The sequence below is a fragment of the Rhea pennata genome, chromosome 3, assembly GCF_028389875.1.
Source record: "Rhea pennata isolate bPtePen1 chromosome 3, bPtePen1.pri, whole genome shotgun sequence".
Classification (NCBI taxonomy): Eukaryota; Metazoa; Chordata; class Aves; order Rheiformes; family Rheidae; genus Rhea; species Rhea pennata.
In genome coordinates this window covers 48,300,162-48,315,434 of record NC_084665.1, presented here as the reverse complement: position 1 = coordinate 48,315,434, position 15,273 = coordinate 48,300,162, and the positions used below count along the sequence as shown (strand labels likewise).

Here is a 15,273-nt window from a genome sequence, read left to right as displayed (position 1 = left end):
TCGATTATCTTGCACTCATCTTGTCTCATCAATTCATCCTACTCTGTCAGTACCAGTATGTTGTCGGCACTTTCCACCAAACTCAGCCTTCTTTTTCATCAACTTCCATTACATTTCTTCTCTTGGTTGCCAGTTAGTTCTCACAGGCCAATAGTTTATTTCTCTTTTAATAAATAATAGTCGAATCAGAGAGCTCTAACCAGCCGCTGCTCCGGATCTTTGACCTAACTGTGCACAGGTCACATTTAACACTGTGTTGTCGAGAGCAAAAACCATCCACAAAGCTCCCAAACAACATTCAGAGCCACACAGCATACTCGTGCCTCCACATCACTCCTCAGGACCACATCTTTGCGCCTTTCCAGTTTCTCCTTTTTGTCAGAACCCCAGTACACACAAGGCTCCCCCAGTCTCTACAGCATTCCTCGCACAGCGGCCAGCAAGCATGTCTCAGCTTACTGCCAAAAACCCCCCAGCCTGAGCTTCAGGTCCTCCAGCTCCCCCAGTACCCCAGAGTACCCCAGCCCTCCCCAGCTGAAGGCCCTTTCTGCTCCACATTGCCTCTCAGCAGGGCTAGGAAGTATCTAAGGTTCTTCAGGTCTATTTAAAAGGATCCCAGCTCCATTTCAGCTGTGTCCACTGACTTCAGTGCTTGCCTGCAGGTGGACTTCAGCCAGTCCTTAGCACTCGGGTTAACGCTTTCACAGCACACACTAAGTTTGTATCGGCAAAAAAAAAACCCACTCTAAAAGCACAATGGCTCCATTTGGCCCTTTTGAGATTATCTCAAATGAAAACACTCTTGTAAAAGCTTCTTTCTCAAGACTGTAAACCATTGCTATTCAGGTCTAGGAAATCAAGACAATTAAGACAATTACCTGCCACAATTTATTCTGACAGTCTCCCCCGGTTAAGATGTCATAGCCAATAATACAGGTTCTGCTTATTAAAACATACTGATGTTCAACAAAAGCACAGACTTTCTGCTAGAAATTTTTAAATTTATTTCTGTCATGTTATTTCTATTTCACTTAAGTATTTTTATCCAAGTGCAAGGCTGTAAGATCTGTCATCTTTCACTGAATCCTATCTGCTCTTATTTTCTAAGATAAGGAACAGCATTAATCTTCAAAGAAATTTTAGCCTTCCATGAAATAGTTTGTAGATGCTTCACTAGTGCCAAGGGCTCTGCATGATATTGTACTGAAGCAAAATTTTAAAACAAAATACTTCATGTTAAAAAATGAGAAGCTAAAAAAAAAAAGACTGACTTTTCAAAAATATTGTCTCTATAAAAGACAGATTGCCTTGAAAAAGCCAATGAATTAGGTCTTCATGTCAACAGATTCTGGGTTAATCATAATATTTTAAGGGAATGAAAAGTGCTGATTGTACCAGATGGTGGTGAATATGCACACCTGAAAAGATCTTAGTTACCAGAAATATTAGTGGATGACAACTTCAATCATCATTCAAATCATTTTCCAGAATAAATACAGACTATGTATGCAATTCTTTATTTCAAATAGTTTATTGAATGCTTTAGAGACCCTGAATTCAAGATCTAGTCCTCTGTAGTGGCCAATAGTGGCCAATTCCTCTCGGCTGTGAGATACTACAGTAGTGCTAGTCATTGGACTGTAAGTGTGGAGGTTTCTTCTCTTGTTTTCAGTTTTAGGCATAATACTCTTGAATTTTTTTATTATTTTTTTTTTTATTATTAAAAACTAGCACACACAACTGCTGTAACTTCCTTTCAAGGAAAGTAAAGCATTTTAAGAAACATCTGATCTCACCAGTCCTGAGGTACAACAGTAATCCAATGCATCCGTTTGTGGTTAAACCATGCTATTTGAGAAATGACATGACTTAGTCAAGTCACAAAGCATCCCAAAAGAGCACTAGTAACCTGCACAGGACTTCTGAGAGACCACTAGGGGAAAAAAAAAGGAGAAAAAAAAAAAAAGTCTCGCTATGAAAAAACTCCTAAGATTTTGTACCTTTAGAACAAATATCTTTATTCAAAAGATTGGGGATATAGAAAGAAGCATTTATCTTACTATTTTATATTACTATTCTCAAAACTGCAAATTTCGAAACTATGAAAAGCTTGGAATCAAGGTGCTGATAGCAATAATACAATTACTGTTCAAGTCATGGGTCCCCCAAAGCAGATGCTGCTCATACCATCATTTTATGTGGGATTCTGTACAGTGAAGTATTAATGGAAACTTCAGTTTTAACTGAAATTTTCACCAAAAATTTAAGACGAAACATACGACTTCTTAACTTAGCTATAACATGATCTGAGCCTGCTACATTTTTGTACTCCAAATCAAAACATGTCTATACCAATACTCAGGTTTGATACAGGAAAGGACATTTATACAATATGTGTGTCAAGACTTGCCACAGATGGGCCACTCATAGAAGAAGTTCATTTACTGGCTCCTTTAATTCCTGTGGAGTGAAACAGAATCACCTTTAAGTCAGGAGCCTTTTAAATCCTGATTAGGAAAAAGACATCTCAAAGGATTCTGAAGTGACTCCAGAACTTAAAAAAAAAAAAAAAAAAATCCTCTCCCTCCACATTCAGTGAGAAGAGCTCTCTCTCACATGAATAGTCTTAAGAAAAGGTGCCAAAAAAGCTGTCAGAAATACTGAGAAGATGCATGGATTTTCATTTCAGCATAATAAAAGTATCATAGTGAACAAAAAAATTATACATATATTTTATATGTGTGTGTGTATTAGAGAGGGAGAGAGAGATGAAGAGCCTTAAATTACCTTAAAGTCTGAGACATAAGCAAGGACTTTGTATCAGAGAAAGTCATGAAGCTGGAACTAAAGACATCTTTAAGGTTAGAATGCCCTCTTTGGGTATAAAGATATATTTGCAGCAACATTAAATTTCAGCAAACACAGCTGCTATTTTATGCCATAGGAAGAAAAGTAAATAAAAGAACGCCAAATGTGCTACACAAACTTTTAAAGAGATTATAAAAGACAACTTACTACTCTCTACTAGTAACAACACTGCCAACAAAAAATACACTAATAGCAAGGACAAAAGAAATCCATACACAGCAGTGTGGAGAATAAGGAAAAGATGGGTGTGAGTTGAAACAAGACAGGTTCAGACTGGATACAAGGGAATTTTTTAACCCTGAGGACTATCAAGCAGTAGAGCAGGTTGCTCAGAGAGGCTTCGCAGACTCCATCCTTGCAGGTTTTCAAGATCCAAACAGATAAAACCCAGAGCAATCTGGTCAGACCTCACAGCTAACTCACTTTGCTTTGGACTAGAGACCTCCTGAGGTCTTCTCCAGCCTGAATTATGCTATGATACCTCTAAGCTTAAATTTAATTCTCAGGATTTGCAGTATTCCACTAGTTTCCTGCACTTCTTCAGAACACACACAACAAAAGTTCAAGCATATCATCTCTGAAGATTTATCCAACTTCACAAGAAAGAAAGATCTGATTTAACTCCACAAAAGAGGCACAAGAAAATTAGAAAAATATATATATATAATTTTGCACATTCTGGGACGTGGGAACAGCTGACTTTCTATGAACAAAATCAATAATAAAGTTCAGTATTTGAAATTAATAGGGTCTTGACCAGCTTTTAAGCATCCAGTATCCACACACACAGAGAAATCACCAGCTTCAATGATAGTCAGCACGTAAGCTAGGCAGATACAAAAGGCACAATAACATAAAAACTCCTATTGTTCCACAGCAGCCAACCTTTAGGCACCAGCTGGTAATTAAACGATGCTCATGAGCATCACTTAAACGCCACTTTGATCTACTGCAGTTATTTCACAAAATGTTTATTACTAACATTCTTTTTTTTTTATTGGCTGTACAAATATTTCAAAGCATTTCTCTCAAGACATTATTCAGCTTGCTATATTAGAAGTTATTTTCATACCTTATCTCAGGCTGATTTCTGATTGCAGGAGAAGAGGGGGCCATGTGCCAGACTATCTGGAGACATTGGCCTTTTAAAAACATAATTCCTTCCATGGTGCCATGGGCAAAAAAGCATTTAACATCACCTCTGAACAGCTGCAACAAAGCCTGCCTCTTGCACAAACTTCCTGGTGAGAGAAGCAGTAAGACCATCTCTGCCCAGGAATATTACCTCTACCCTGCCCAGTTCCCAAGGTCTAATCATAATATGGGCATGGAAGAAGGTAAATCTTGCTACTCTGCCACACAGCTGCACCAAGCAGTCATAACTACACCATGAACATATATTGTCTGTATAACTGTGTGCACAAATGCAGTTATTTCTATATTTACTTTTCTTTTTCTTGGTTTTATTCCAAATTTGAGGGATTCCTAGGGACTTGTCTCTTCCTTTCTGCTACTTCACAACAGCAGTGTTTAAAACACATACATAGTCTGTTGCACAAAATTTATGATAAGTTTAAGCTTTCTTCTGTAGTGTCTTTATCTGGTGTGTTTCAGGTTTTTAATTATTATTATTATTATTATTACTCTCTACATTGCATTTTAATCCTCTTTCTACCCTTTTAAAAATTTCTCTGATATGTTAAAAGATGATTTTCAAGTAATCAGAGACCATTTTTAGAGAACCAACATGTACAACAGATGTTTCTAAGCAGATATCTGGAAGGAAGACTGCAACTCCATGTACTCAAATGGTTTACACTGAAAACAGCCATGCTGGCCTTTAAATATTAAAACCATGAGCAGCCTAAATTAAGTATGGTCACACACACAAGCTACTGCCTCAGTGCCTAGGCAAAGCACACATAGAGGTCCCTTAAAATCTGGCAGTGCAGAAAGTAGTAACGTAACAAATGAGTATGTTTGGATCTAGTAGAAAGGTCTGGACCCTCACTGAGAAATTCAGTACTACGCCAAGCTCACAGGCAACATAGCAGAAGTGTTGCTATGCACAAGGCCATTATCACTTGATATGTCACAGATAAATTATTTAAAAAGAACTAGAAATTCACTCAGAAAATTAGTGGTATCAATACACACAAGCTATATAACTCAAAGATGAAAAACCTTACCAGCAAAAGGCTCTGAACAAGAACAGGGCAAGCCAGCAATTTTTGCAAAAGGTGAACAAAAGTCCTATAGATTTTTCTTCCCCAAACGCTAGTCATGGTTCTAACAAAGGTATTTCTAAAAAACTAAACAGCACAGCTATACCTAAAACAGAAAGAGAACACCTCTTTGTGCCCAATCTGCTAAAAGAAAATGTATCCAACTACTATTCCTTGCTGCACACAAAGAAAGAAGTGGGAGCTGGCTTTTTTCTTCTTCCTCTTTTTTTTTTTTTTAACCTTACAGCAACCTGAGACGACCCAACAAGCAAGATTCTTTCCCTAAGCTGTCTTCAAGCTTACAGACAGTGAACAGCCTATATACACTGCTCAAGAAAAAAAAAAAAAAAAAAAAAAAAGAAAGAAAAAAAACATTAACAGGTACAGCCACTCACTCATAGCCAAATGTATACAAGAATCTAGGAGACCACAAACACGTGAATACTACAAGAGCAGTCTTGCAACAACCATATTCAGGTTTCCCAGGGAAAGGAGAAACGTAACACCTTTTGATTATTAACTAGTTTGACATTAAGGAACAAAATCACACTGAGAACAGCTGCACTGCTATTGCACTCCAAGCAACAACAGCCAGGCCTTTCTCATATAATTTCAACACAAATCTTGGTATTTTCACTGCTCCAACCATACAGAAGTGTATTGCTCCTCTAACCAGGGTCTCTGGCAGCACGAGAGCAAAGTTTCAGCACGGTGCCCTGCCAAAACAGCACTGGCCCAGAGCAAAAGCAGCACAGGCTGGGACCGCCTAGGGTGTCCAGGAGCATCCATGCCCTAGACGTCCCACAGCGTTACTGATGCACAGATGAGCATCCCATTCCCTGTCACTCCCACTGAAGGTACAGCAACCAGCACAGCAAAGATGTTAAATCTGAGCAAATCTAGCTGCAGCAATGTACAATACTACCAAAATGAGGTGCTGTCTGTCCCTCTGTCTTCTATGGGAAGGGCAGAGAACGCAGTGTGTCCCCAGCTCAGCTCCCACTGCCCGCAGCTCCAGGCAGCAGTGCAAACACCGAGAGGTTTATACATTGCTCTGTAGACGGAACAGCTGCGCCACAGCCCCGGCAAACAGCAGCGCTGCCCACTCCCCCACGTCATCTAGTCTCCACTAGCCTTCAGCAACCAGGCCGTAAGTCCAGTGCTCAAAATTCAGTCTCCCCACTGCCTCAGTAGCACTTGTTAGCTAAAACCATACCACAGAAAGGAAAGCTCTTGTCCCTAAAGCCTTTTTCTCCACCGACAGGAGGAAATAAGCCATAAACCATAACACAATCACAGCATAATAATTACACAACAGTAACATAGGAAAAAAGGCCAGTAGCCTATAACTGTTTGGCCTTGTAAGTAGCTTCCACCATCACCATTCCTGGTTCCTCTGCTATGTACAGTAGAGATAATCCATAAAAGCAAGCTGACACACCTTGGGGAAGGATACTTATGATGATATCCTTAATGACGGGTAACAAAATAACTTTAGTACTCCCACTAAATCAGCAAGGAAGTAACTTACTAGCAGGACAGCTCCCCTTACCAAATTCTCTGAAGGCTTTACAGTTTGCCAAAAACCAAACAAAACAGAAGACCATAAGAACAGATTCCTTGAAAGCTCAAATCATAATTCTCAGACCCAACTGATTGACTGCCAACCTAAATTCAAAGTTGGGCCAGCTTGATGAGCTGAGCTGTGGACTATTCTGCTCACCCCACCAGTCAGCAAAGTCCTGAATCAACAGAGAAGCTTCATTATCTACATGCATCACTATCATTTGACTTTATCCTTCCATTATTATTTTGGTTATTGTTATTGAGGAATTTGCCAAGCTGTTGAACAGCTACATCAATCTGGAGACTTGTAAAACAATTCAGACACAATCAAAACAGTTCAATTACACCAACTCTCAGTTCCTTTCTCACCCACAGATATTTACCCTTTCATTCATGCTCAGTTTTGCAATACTCACCATCAACCTCTCGGTTTTACACTCGACTGGTTGCCTCAAAGTTGCTCTTCTAAGAGATTTTCTCTGTAATGGTTTCCTGCCCTGCTGACCTCTGGCCCTAGCAAAAGAAACCTTTCAACCAGAGCCCACTAAATCCCTCCAAGGAAACAACTTTTCTCCCATTACAGAGAAGTTGGAGAGGTGAGGGGAGAAGTTCACACAGATCACATTCATTCTGCTTGTAATTTCATATAGCCATGTTTCCTAATAAAGTCCTTTACAAGATTTTATCATCTAATTGCACATAAACCTCTGTTACGTACCTCTGAGGTACATAAACCTCATTTAGCAAATCATTGTTGCATTTGCAATTCTGACTTGGGTGCTGTTTGGTCTGATCAATAAATACAAGTTACATACCGAAACGGAAAGAGCTAGCTAAGCACTACTAAGAAAGTGCTTTTCCTCCTTTTCATCCCTAACTCTGATAACATAGCTGTTTATGCAGCACTTCAAATGTAAAATCTGTGTGTTATTACACTCAGTGTTGCTACTTACAAACATGCTAAGAGAAGCCAAGAAAAGCAGCGCAACTAGACAATTTACTCTGATGTCACGGTCATACAACAACCTATTTGTAAGACAGCAGGAGAGGAAGCGGAAAAGAATGGAAAGCACCATCAATTATAGTCATTAGCCAACAGAGTCCTTGTTAAGACTTTACCAATAGAGAGATAATAAAAGATGCACATGCTGGAAGGAAGCACAGCTATACAACGAAGGAGGCTCTGAAATAGAGACCGCAGTATCATACAGCATGCAGATGTTGTGCACCACACAAGGCGGAGGCAGAACCCGAGTTCTGCGTCCCCCAAAGGCATCGCGCCGAACAAAGACACCATGCTTCAGGCGGGCACATTATCTCCTCAGTCTGTCTGCAGACTTTAGATTAGTCATTGAGTCACTTTACATTCACAGCATCAATGAATAGGGAAGTAACTCCACGTCCATAGCCAATTCAGTTTTCATACAGCAAACCAGCGCTTAACAAAGTATGTTAGTAGCTGATCTTGGCTTTCACGGCATCGATAACCAGGAGGTTTCAATAAAAAATGCTTCTCCTCAAAAGCATTTTTTAGGTGACAAGTTAATGGAATGTTTCTACATGCCAAAAATAAAAAAGTATTTTTTAAATTGGAGTGCTAAACAAATAACATTACAGAGAATTACGTAAACATCTCCAAATAAGGATACTACAGTACTTAACATAGGCACAGTAGCCTTTGTTCGGTGCCAGAAGGCCAAGCTTTTCCTTGTGTGACTGCTGTTTTACAAAGGACACATTCATCAGCAGTCTTCCTTCAAGAATATTTAATAGTATTACAACATACTCTGGGCTCAATCCTAATCTAAGTGACACAGCATGAAAGGGCTGGTCTCTGGAAAAAGAAACAACATACTAAGGATGAACTTCAAAATTACTATGGCAACTCCACAGGTTCCTTTCTGCTTACCTTCAAGTCTGATATTCCACAAGAGGCAAGAAAATCAGTTTTGTAAGAGTTGTTAAAATGTGTTATGTCCAGAACTAGAAGCGGCTGCAGATTGTCTACCACTTAATTAGAGATGATGTTTGCTCAAGGAAACCAAGTGCTAAAATGAAGAAATCATAACTCCTGATGAGTACTCAGAAGGTGTTATACACTCCAGCAAATCTCATTTGAAAGGTCAGGTGGTTCAGTAGCTGTAGGAGGCCCAAGTTATACTGGGCAGAAAAAACCTAACCAAGTGTGCCTAATTTGTGAACAAAGCCAGAATTAACCTTTAGGTTTTTTTTGCTTTTGTAAGTACAAAACATTGTTGGCCCTGCTTTCTGTCTTTCTGTTCTTTACAATTAATTTAAACTGGTGCTAATAAATCTTCTTTTCTTGCATGACCCCACTACAACTCCAGAAGCAGTAGCTTAGGCCCAAACTTTTGACTTCATTTTAATGAAGAGAACAAAGGCTGGTTTATCTAAATATAAAGAGGGAGGAAGTCAGTGGCAATATAATACTTGCATATAACCACTTTTTAAAGATAAATCAGTGGCGTAGTGAATGAGAATAGGATATTTTCACTGCCCAGAGAACTGCACAGAAAACTAATAAATCTGATAGCATAAATTCTCAAAAACAAGAAAAGACACATAGTTGGACATGGCCTTAATCTCAACATTAAAACACCACTTATAAGCATTTGGGCCTTTGTTTACATTCCCTTAACTGACCATCACATTTTGTGTAACCACAAACCTCTAAACTCAGCTTTTTTCGTTCAAAATTTATTTTAAATAAACCTTCTTTTCAATTTTGTAAATGCCAAAAAGCCTTACCAATACGAAAAATCTATCATAATTCTAACTAGAAAGCCACTACAGTGCCTCTCTAGAAAAACACAGCTTGAACTTCAGTATGAGATGGGGGAACACTGATATACCATAATTAAAGGCATTTAGTATTTAAACAACAAGAAAAGTTCATTAAAGTAGAACTTCTCCAATTTGCATTATTACTGTAAGGCCAATTGCAAATTAGCAAGTAATTGAGCAAATATAAAAGGACAAAAACAGAGATAATGCATCACAGCGTACTTGGTTCATTTTGTTGAAAACTAATTTACTTTTAATTACCAGTAGAACTTGCTGGTATATTATCTGTAGTGTATTTTGTAAAGGCTTTTATAATAAAAGCACTTCCCGGCAGAGCTCTTAAATCACTGCTCCGAAGCACAGCAAAAATTACTCAACACTTGTACACAGAGATTACCGTGGATTAACCAACACGTGAATGAGCTATTTTCTATTGAAATCTTGGCAGGGACAGCAGAAGAGTCTGCACAGAGCCTCACAGATTAATGGAAGTTAAGGCGAGAACTGTATCTCCAAAGGAGCAAGATGGTAGCTAATACAGGCGGTTAGCGATTAGGCTTTGCTTGGTGAAGTCTCCTGATGGAGATGAAGGGGCTTGGGGTTTTATTTTGCAAAATTTCCCCAGTGCTCAGCATTTCAGCAGCCCCAGAGTCGGCAAGGCAGAAAGCGCCAGCTCTGAGCGAAGGTGAGGGTGGCTCATCTACACCGGAGGTCACCAGCTCTTCATCCTCAGGCACTAATAAAAGTATAGAGAGAAATGTGGCTTCTCTGTTAAGATGGCAGTTTCTTTTTTTCTTCCTTTAAACTGAGCTCGGACATATTATTTTGATAAACTGGTGACATACAAGAGCACAGTTACTTCCCTCTTTGCAGTCGGCTATAAATAAATAAATAAATAAAAGATTTATGCATCTTTGTACCAACATAATTGCTTCCATACAGGTGGAGGTAAAGGAAAAAAAAAAAAAACAAGAACTAACAAGAGTTCCTGCGCCAAACCTCTTTGTGAATTAAAGGATAATCTCATGAGGCGCTTAAAAAAAAGAAAGGAAAAGAAGTGAAGTGAAAAGTCCCTGTTTTACCTCGCGGCCCGGAGTTTTCCCGGACTCAGCCCTCCGTACGTGCTTTGGGCGGATTTCAAGCCCCCGGTGCCGGGCCCCCCGGCCCACACCAGCGCGGGGCCGTACCCCAGCGAAGCCGCCCCGACCCCAGCGGCGCGGCGCGGCGCGGCCCGGCCCGGCCCGGCCGTGCTCGCGGCGGCGGCCGCTGCCGCCCCATCCCCATCCCCGGTCCCGACCCGCTCACCTGGGCTCGCCACCTCCCTCCCGCCGCCGCCGCCGCGGCGCCGCCCCTCCGTCGGCGGCTGCGCCCGGGGCTGCGGCCGCCACATCGCGGCAGCGCGGGGCGGAAAGCGGCGAGGGGCCGAGGCGGCCGCGGGCGCGGCCCCTCCTCCGGCGGGGAGACACGGCGCGCCGCCCGCCCCGCCGCCCTCGCCCCTCCTCCGGCCCGGCCTTTCCTGCGGGGCCGCCGGCACGGTCCGGCACGGCCCGGCCCGGCCCGGCACGGCACGGCACGGCCCGGCCCGGCCCGGCCCGGCCCGGCCCGGCCCTTTTCCAGCTGTAGCTACAAACGGTAATTGAAGCACCGGTTCTGTAGCGCCGGGTCGCCTGCAGCCTTAGCCGAGCTGTGCGTTGCCGTGGCCCCGGGCTGCGAGGCGCGCAAAGTGTGCGCACCGTTATGCCGTACGGTGCCGGCTGATCTTTTTTTTTTTTGTGATGTCAAGTGTAGAGCTGCTTCGTTTGGTTTCAGGTTGCTGTTATTTATACATAAAAGCAAATCATTTCAGCCAGTTTTGGTTGCGTTTTGGGATCCAACCAGTCTGAACTGCCATTGTGGATTTGAATGTCAAAAATGTGAAGTTAATTCAGGTGAATTCTGATACACGTTTCCCACAGATGGTGTCAGTCCCAGGAATTTGATATTAGCTCAAACTGGCCCCCGGGGGGGGGGGGGAGAGGAATGTCCTTTTTCTACTAAGACCACTCCAAATTTCCTGACGCTGTCCTGTTGAGCTTTCATATCATTACGACAACATAGATTTTTGCTAGAACTCCCTCCCCTATTTTGTGGTGTAGGTAGTTTTCAGTCCTCCATCATGTACTGTCTAGCTTCACAGGAGACTCTAAGGGAGTTTTGACCTCATACTCCAATCCTTCCTGAGTTTTGAAAGAAGATAGTGAGCAGCTGTGCCTCACGTGCCAGAAATAGCTAACACATCATTCAGGAAGGAGTTCCTCCTCCTCCTCCTTTCTTCAGACTTGCTGCAGTGAATCTGATCCTGATGATGTCCGCGCTTACATCAGTGCCTCAGGGAGAAACTTGTTATAAAAGAACAGCTGTACTGGTTCACACAAAGGGCCCATCTAGCTCTGTCTTGCCTGCAGCAGTGGTCGCATGCAGTTGCCTAGAGATAAGTAGGAAAAAGGTAAACGTAGTGTGTGTGTGTGTGTGTGTGTGTGTGTGTACAAATATATATACACACAAACACACACACACACACACACACACACAATAACGCTGACCAATGTCAAATCAGGGCATTTCCTGACTTTGATTTGGTTTGTCTAATCAGTAACTTGCAGTGGATCTCACCCTCTCCTAAATGCTTGTCCTGCCTCTCTCTGAACCCACTTCAGCTTTTGGCATACACACCATCCTTTGGTGAGAAGTTGCCTGAGTCTGGGCCCACTGCATGAGGAAGCAGCTCATTTTGTTTGGTTTTGGCCTGGCTATGACCAGTTTTCTTTAATGGCTGCCAGGATTTCTATGCTTAAAGAAATGGTGATCATTACCCACCCCATCCCAACCTGTCATGACTTTAGTATCTGTTGATGCCACATCATGTGATCCCATGTTCAGATTGCACAGTGTGGGTTACACCAGACTTCACCACTTTTGCTTCAAGTGACTTTGTCTTGCCTCCTACATATTCATATCAGTGTGTTTATTTAAACACTAAATACTGAAGGACTGTAAGCATGCCTAGAGTAAAGATATAGGAAGCAGATAAACTTTTGAAGCAAACGCTAATAGGTGAAAACAGTCTTTTAGTTTTTAATGCTCCATAGAAAGTCTGATCCAGGTGACCATGTGATATCTTGAGTTTACGAAGGCATCTACCAGCTGATATAGCCTTTCTGCACTTCTAGAAGGTGGTCAGGTGTCTGAAGTGTGAGGAGGGGAATAAGAACTTGTGCCAAAGATCATACACAGCAGCAGAAGCTATATGGTTGTCTTCTATTCCAGATTAGACAACAGGGACCTGGAGTGCCTTGCTATTCCTTAATTTCAAGGTTTCCTTAAACTGGCATAAACTGGCACAGTTGTCCAAAGAAATTCTCCTGCCTGTCCCCCCTGCTGCTACTTGTCCATTTGTGCTTTCCTTCCCTCCCCCACGCTACTATCTGCTTTTGTGCTAGCATTTGCTTGGTTCTACAGTAAACTGGGAACAGATGTGGATTTAAACCTTCCCCCCACCCCACCCCAACTAAAACCCTTTCTCGAGTTGAAAGTGACTGAAGCTACATTTCGTGCTGCGTCAGAAACCCTGGCAAATTTTAACAATCGCTCCCCTGTGCTGAATGCAGTGTGCTGCCTCTTTCTTTCTGAAACTACTTCCTGAGCCCTCGTGCCAGGTTAAAATTGCTCTCCTTCTTCCCATCCTTGTCTCTGGCTCCGTTTCTCATTGCCTGCACATGGCTACTTCTTTGTGTGGGACCTGCGCTGCCGCCGTCATGAACGTCTTGTTGCTGCCCCTTACAACCCCTGTTTCATCTCACAGCTCACTTGCAAACTCTGCTTTTCATCTTTTTGTGTTCATTTGTGGTTTTTACTCTCTGCTCAGTCACTGCTACACTGTAGACCTTTAGGTTGTTTACCACTGAAAAAAAAAATTTACTGAAACATGTCACTGAAGGAAAAGCCAGCTCTATCTGCGAACTCAAATCAATTTTAGAAAAAAAAAGGTTTTGCCTCACATAAAAATGAAGAAAGTCAGAAATGTTACACCTGTTTATTTTGATTTTCCCAAAATGAAGACATCTTGATTTTTCTAAAGCTGAATCCGCATGTGACACTTAGCATCTATCACAGAGCAGAAGAGTAGCCAACTATCATGATCATTGTCTTTATATTCTGATATAGAGGGTCTCAAGCTATTTTTTGTCCTCATCTCTCCTTCATAGGTCAGAAACCATTTACACGGCAGTTTTCAAACGCGACAGTTTTCGAACAATGGCTCCACTAAGGACTAGGGAAGCTGCAACAAAGAGGGAGGCTGGGAGCAAGTGGCTGGGGCAGAGACGGGGCCAGTGCAGGGCAGCAGTGTGGAGTGGCACGGACCAGAACAAGCAGGAGGCCAGGCCTGTGAGGATGTAGGGCACCCAAGAGCTGTCACATCTCTCCAAAGGCTCAGGACAAGAGATGATGATAACGGTGAGTGGCTAGGAGGGCACTAGCACACTGCATCTCTCTGCTAGAGAGGGCAGTTCTTCTCAGGGACGCGCGGTGGCCATGGGATCCCACTTGGGACTTCCTCACTGCTTCGCCCTGTTGGAGCCACCACCTCTGAGCTGTTTGCTCTCCACCTGCATACCTTCCCAGCTCAGCTCACCACCTCTTCTTTCCTCTTGGCAACACCCTCTGCGCAGACAGCTAACACTTTCTTCCATGTTTCCTTCATAAGACATTAAAATGTTCAAAAACATAAACACTCATTTCATTTGCAGTGGTGCAGTTCATCTACAAAGGATTTTTTTCTATCAAAAACCAGTAATAATAAACACATTTTGGGTTAATCTCAAATGAACCTTTAAGTATACACATTTTCAGTTCATCTACTAAACTGAAACCTAATTTTTCATATAGCTTTAATCAGTACTTAGCTTAGATATCATACTATCATGCCCTGTCCAAAACAAGATATACAAAAATTGATGGTGTGTTAGTTAACTCTGCCAGTACTGACAGTAACTCTGCAACATGCTTTGTGATATGGTTTTCATAACGGTGATCTTTGTAGTAAATCAGACAGCGTTTGGTGCAAACAACAAAAGTCCCAGTCCCAGGTATTAAACCTCAGAGCTCCTACTGACTTCTACCGAGCCAGGATTTTGTTAAAAAATGTTTAAATTTTTTTTTTAAATGAACTATTAAGAATCCAAAAGAAGCTGGCATGGCTTTAATGTCATTGTTGTGAATACATCTCTGCTACGCTGTAGACATTTAGGTTGTTTACCACTGAAAAAAACAATTTACTGAAACATGTCATTGAAGGAAAGCCAGCTCTATTTGCAAATTCAAATCAAATTCAGAAAAAAAAGGTTTTGCCTTACATAAAACACATTTCATTTTCCAGTCCATCTTTTTCATTGTTCATCTCCAGCTGTGAGGCAGCAGCTGGTTGACTTCACTGGCATCATTTTCTGATCCTGTTCCAAACACAATGACTCAACTGTATGTTTTTCTGGTGTCAGGGAAGACTTCGGAACAAGAGTAAAGCTGATGGCTCATTACGACTCAGTTCAAAATACTTACAGGATTAATAATATTATATTATAGATAACTCAAAAATGTTTAAAGTCCTAATCCAATGGATATAGAAATGAAAAGAGTTAAGACTTTGAATGTTTATTTTGACTGCATGTCTTCCTATAAACTTAAATTAGTGCAAGAAAAGAATTATTTTCCCTAGAGACACTTGATCACTAGCAAACAAGCTGGGGATTCATGTTGCTGTTCTCAAGGCTTT

At 41.7% G+C, this 15,273-nt stretch overlaps 1 protein-coding gene across 1 annotated transcript in view; it reads right to left on the bottom strand.

The window, feature by feature from the left end:
- The window catches only part of DISC1 (DISC1 scaffold protein), a 201,882-nt gene extending 191,028 nt beyond the window's left edge, over window positions 1-10,854 (bottom strand). The window contains exon 1 of the mRNA XM_062573048.1: window positions 10,770-10,854. Within this exon, the coding sequence (XP_062429032.1) occupies window positions 10,770-10,854 (85 nt within the window). The remainder of the gene's footprint in view (window positions 1-10,769) is intronic.
- Window positions 10,855-15,273: the final 4,419 nt, after the last annotated feature.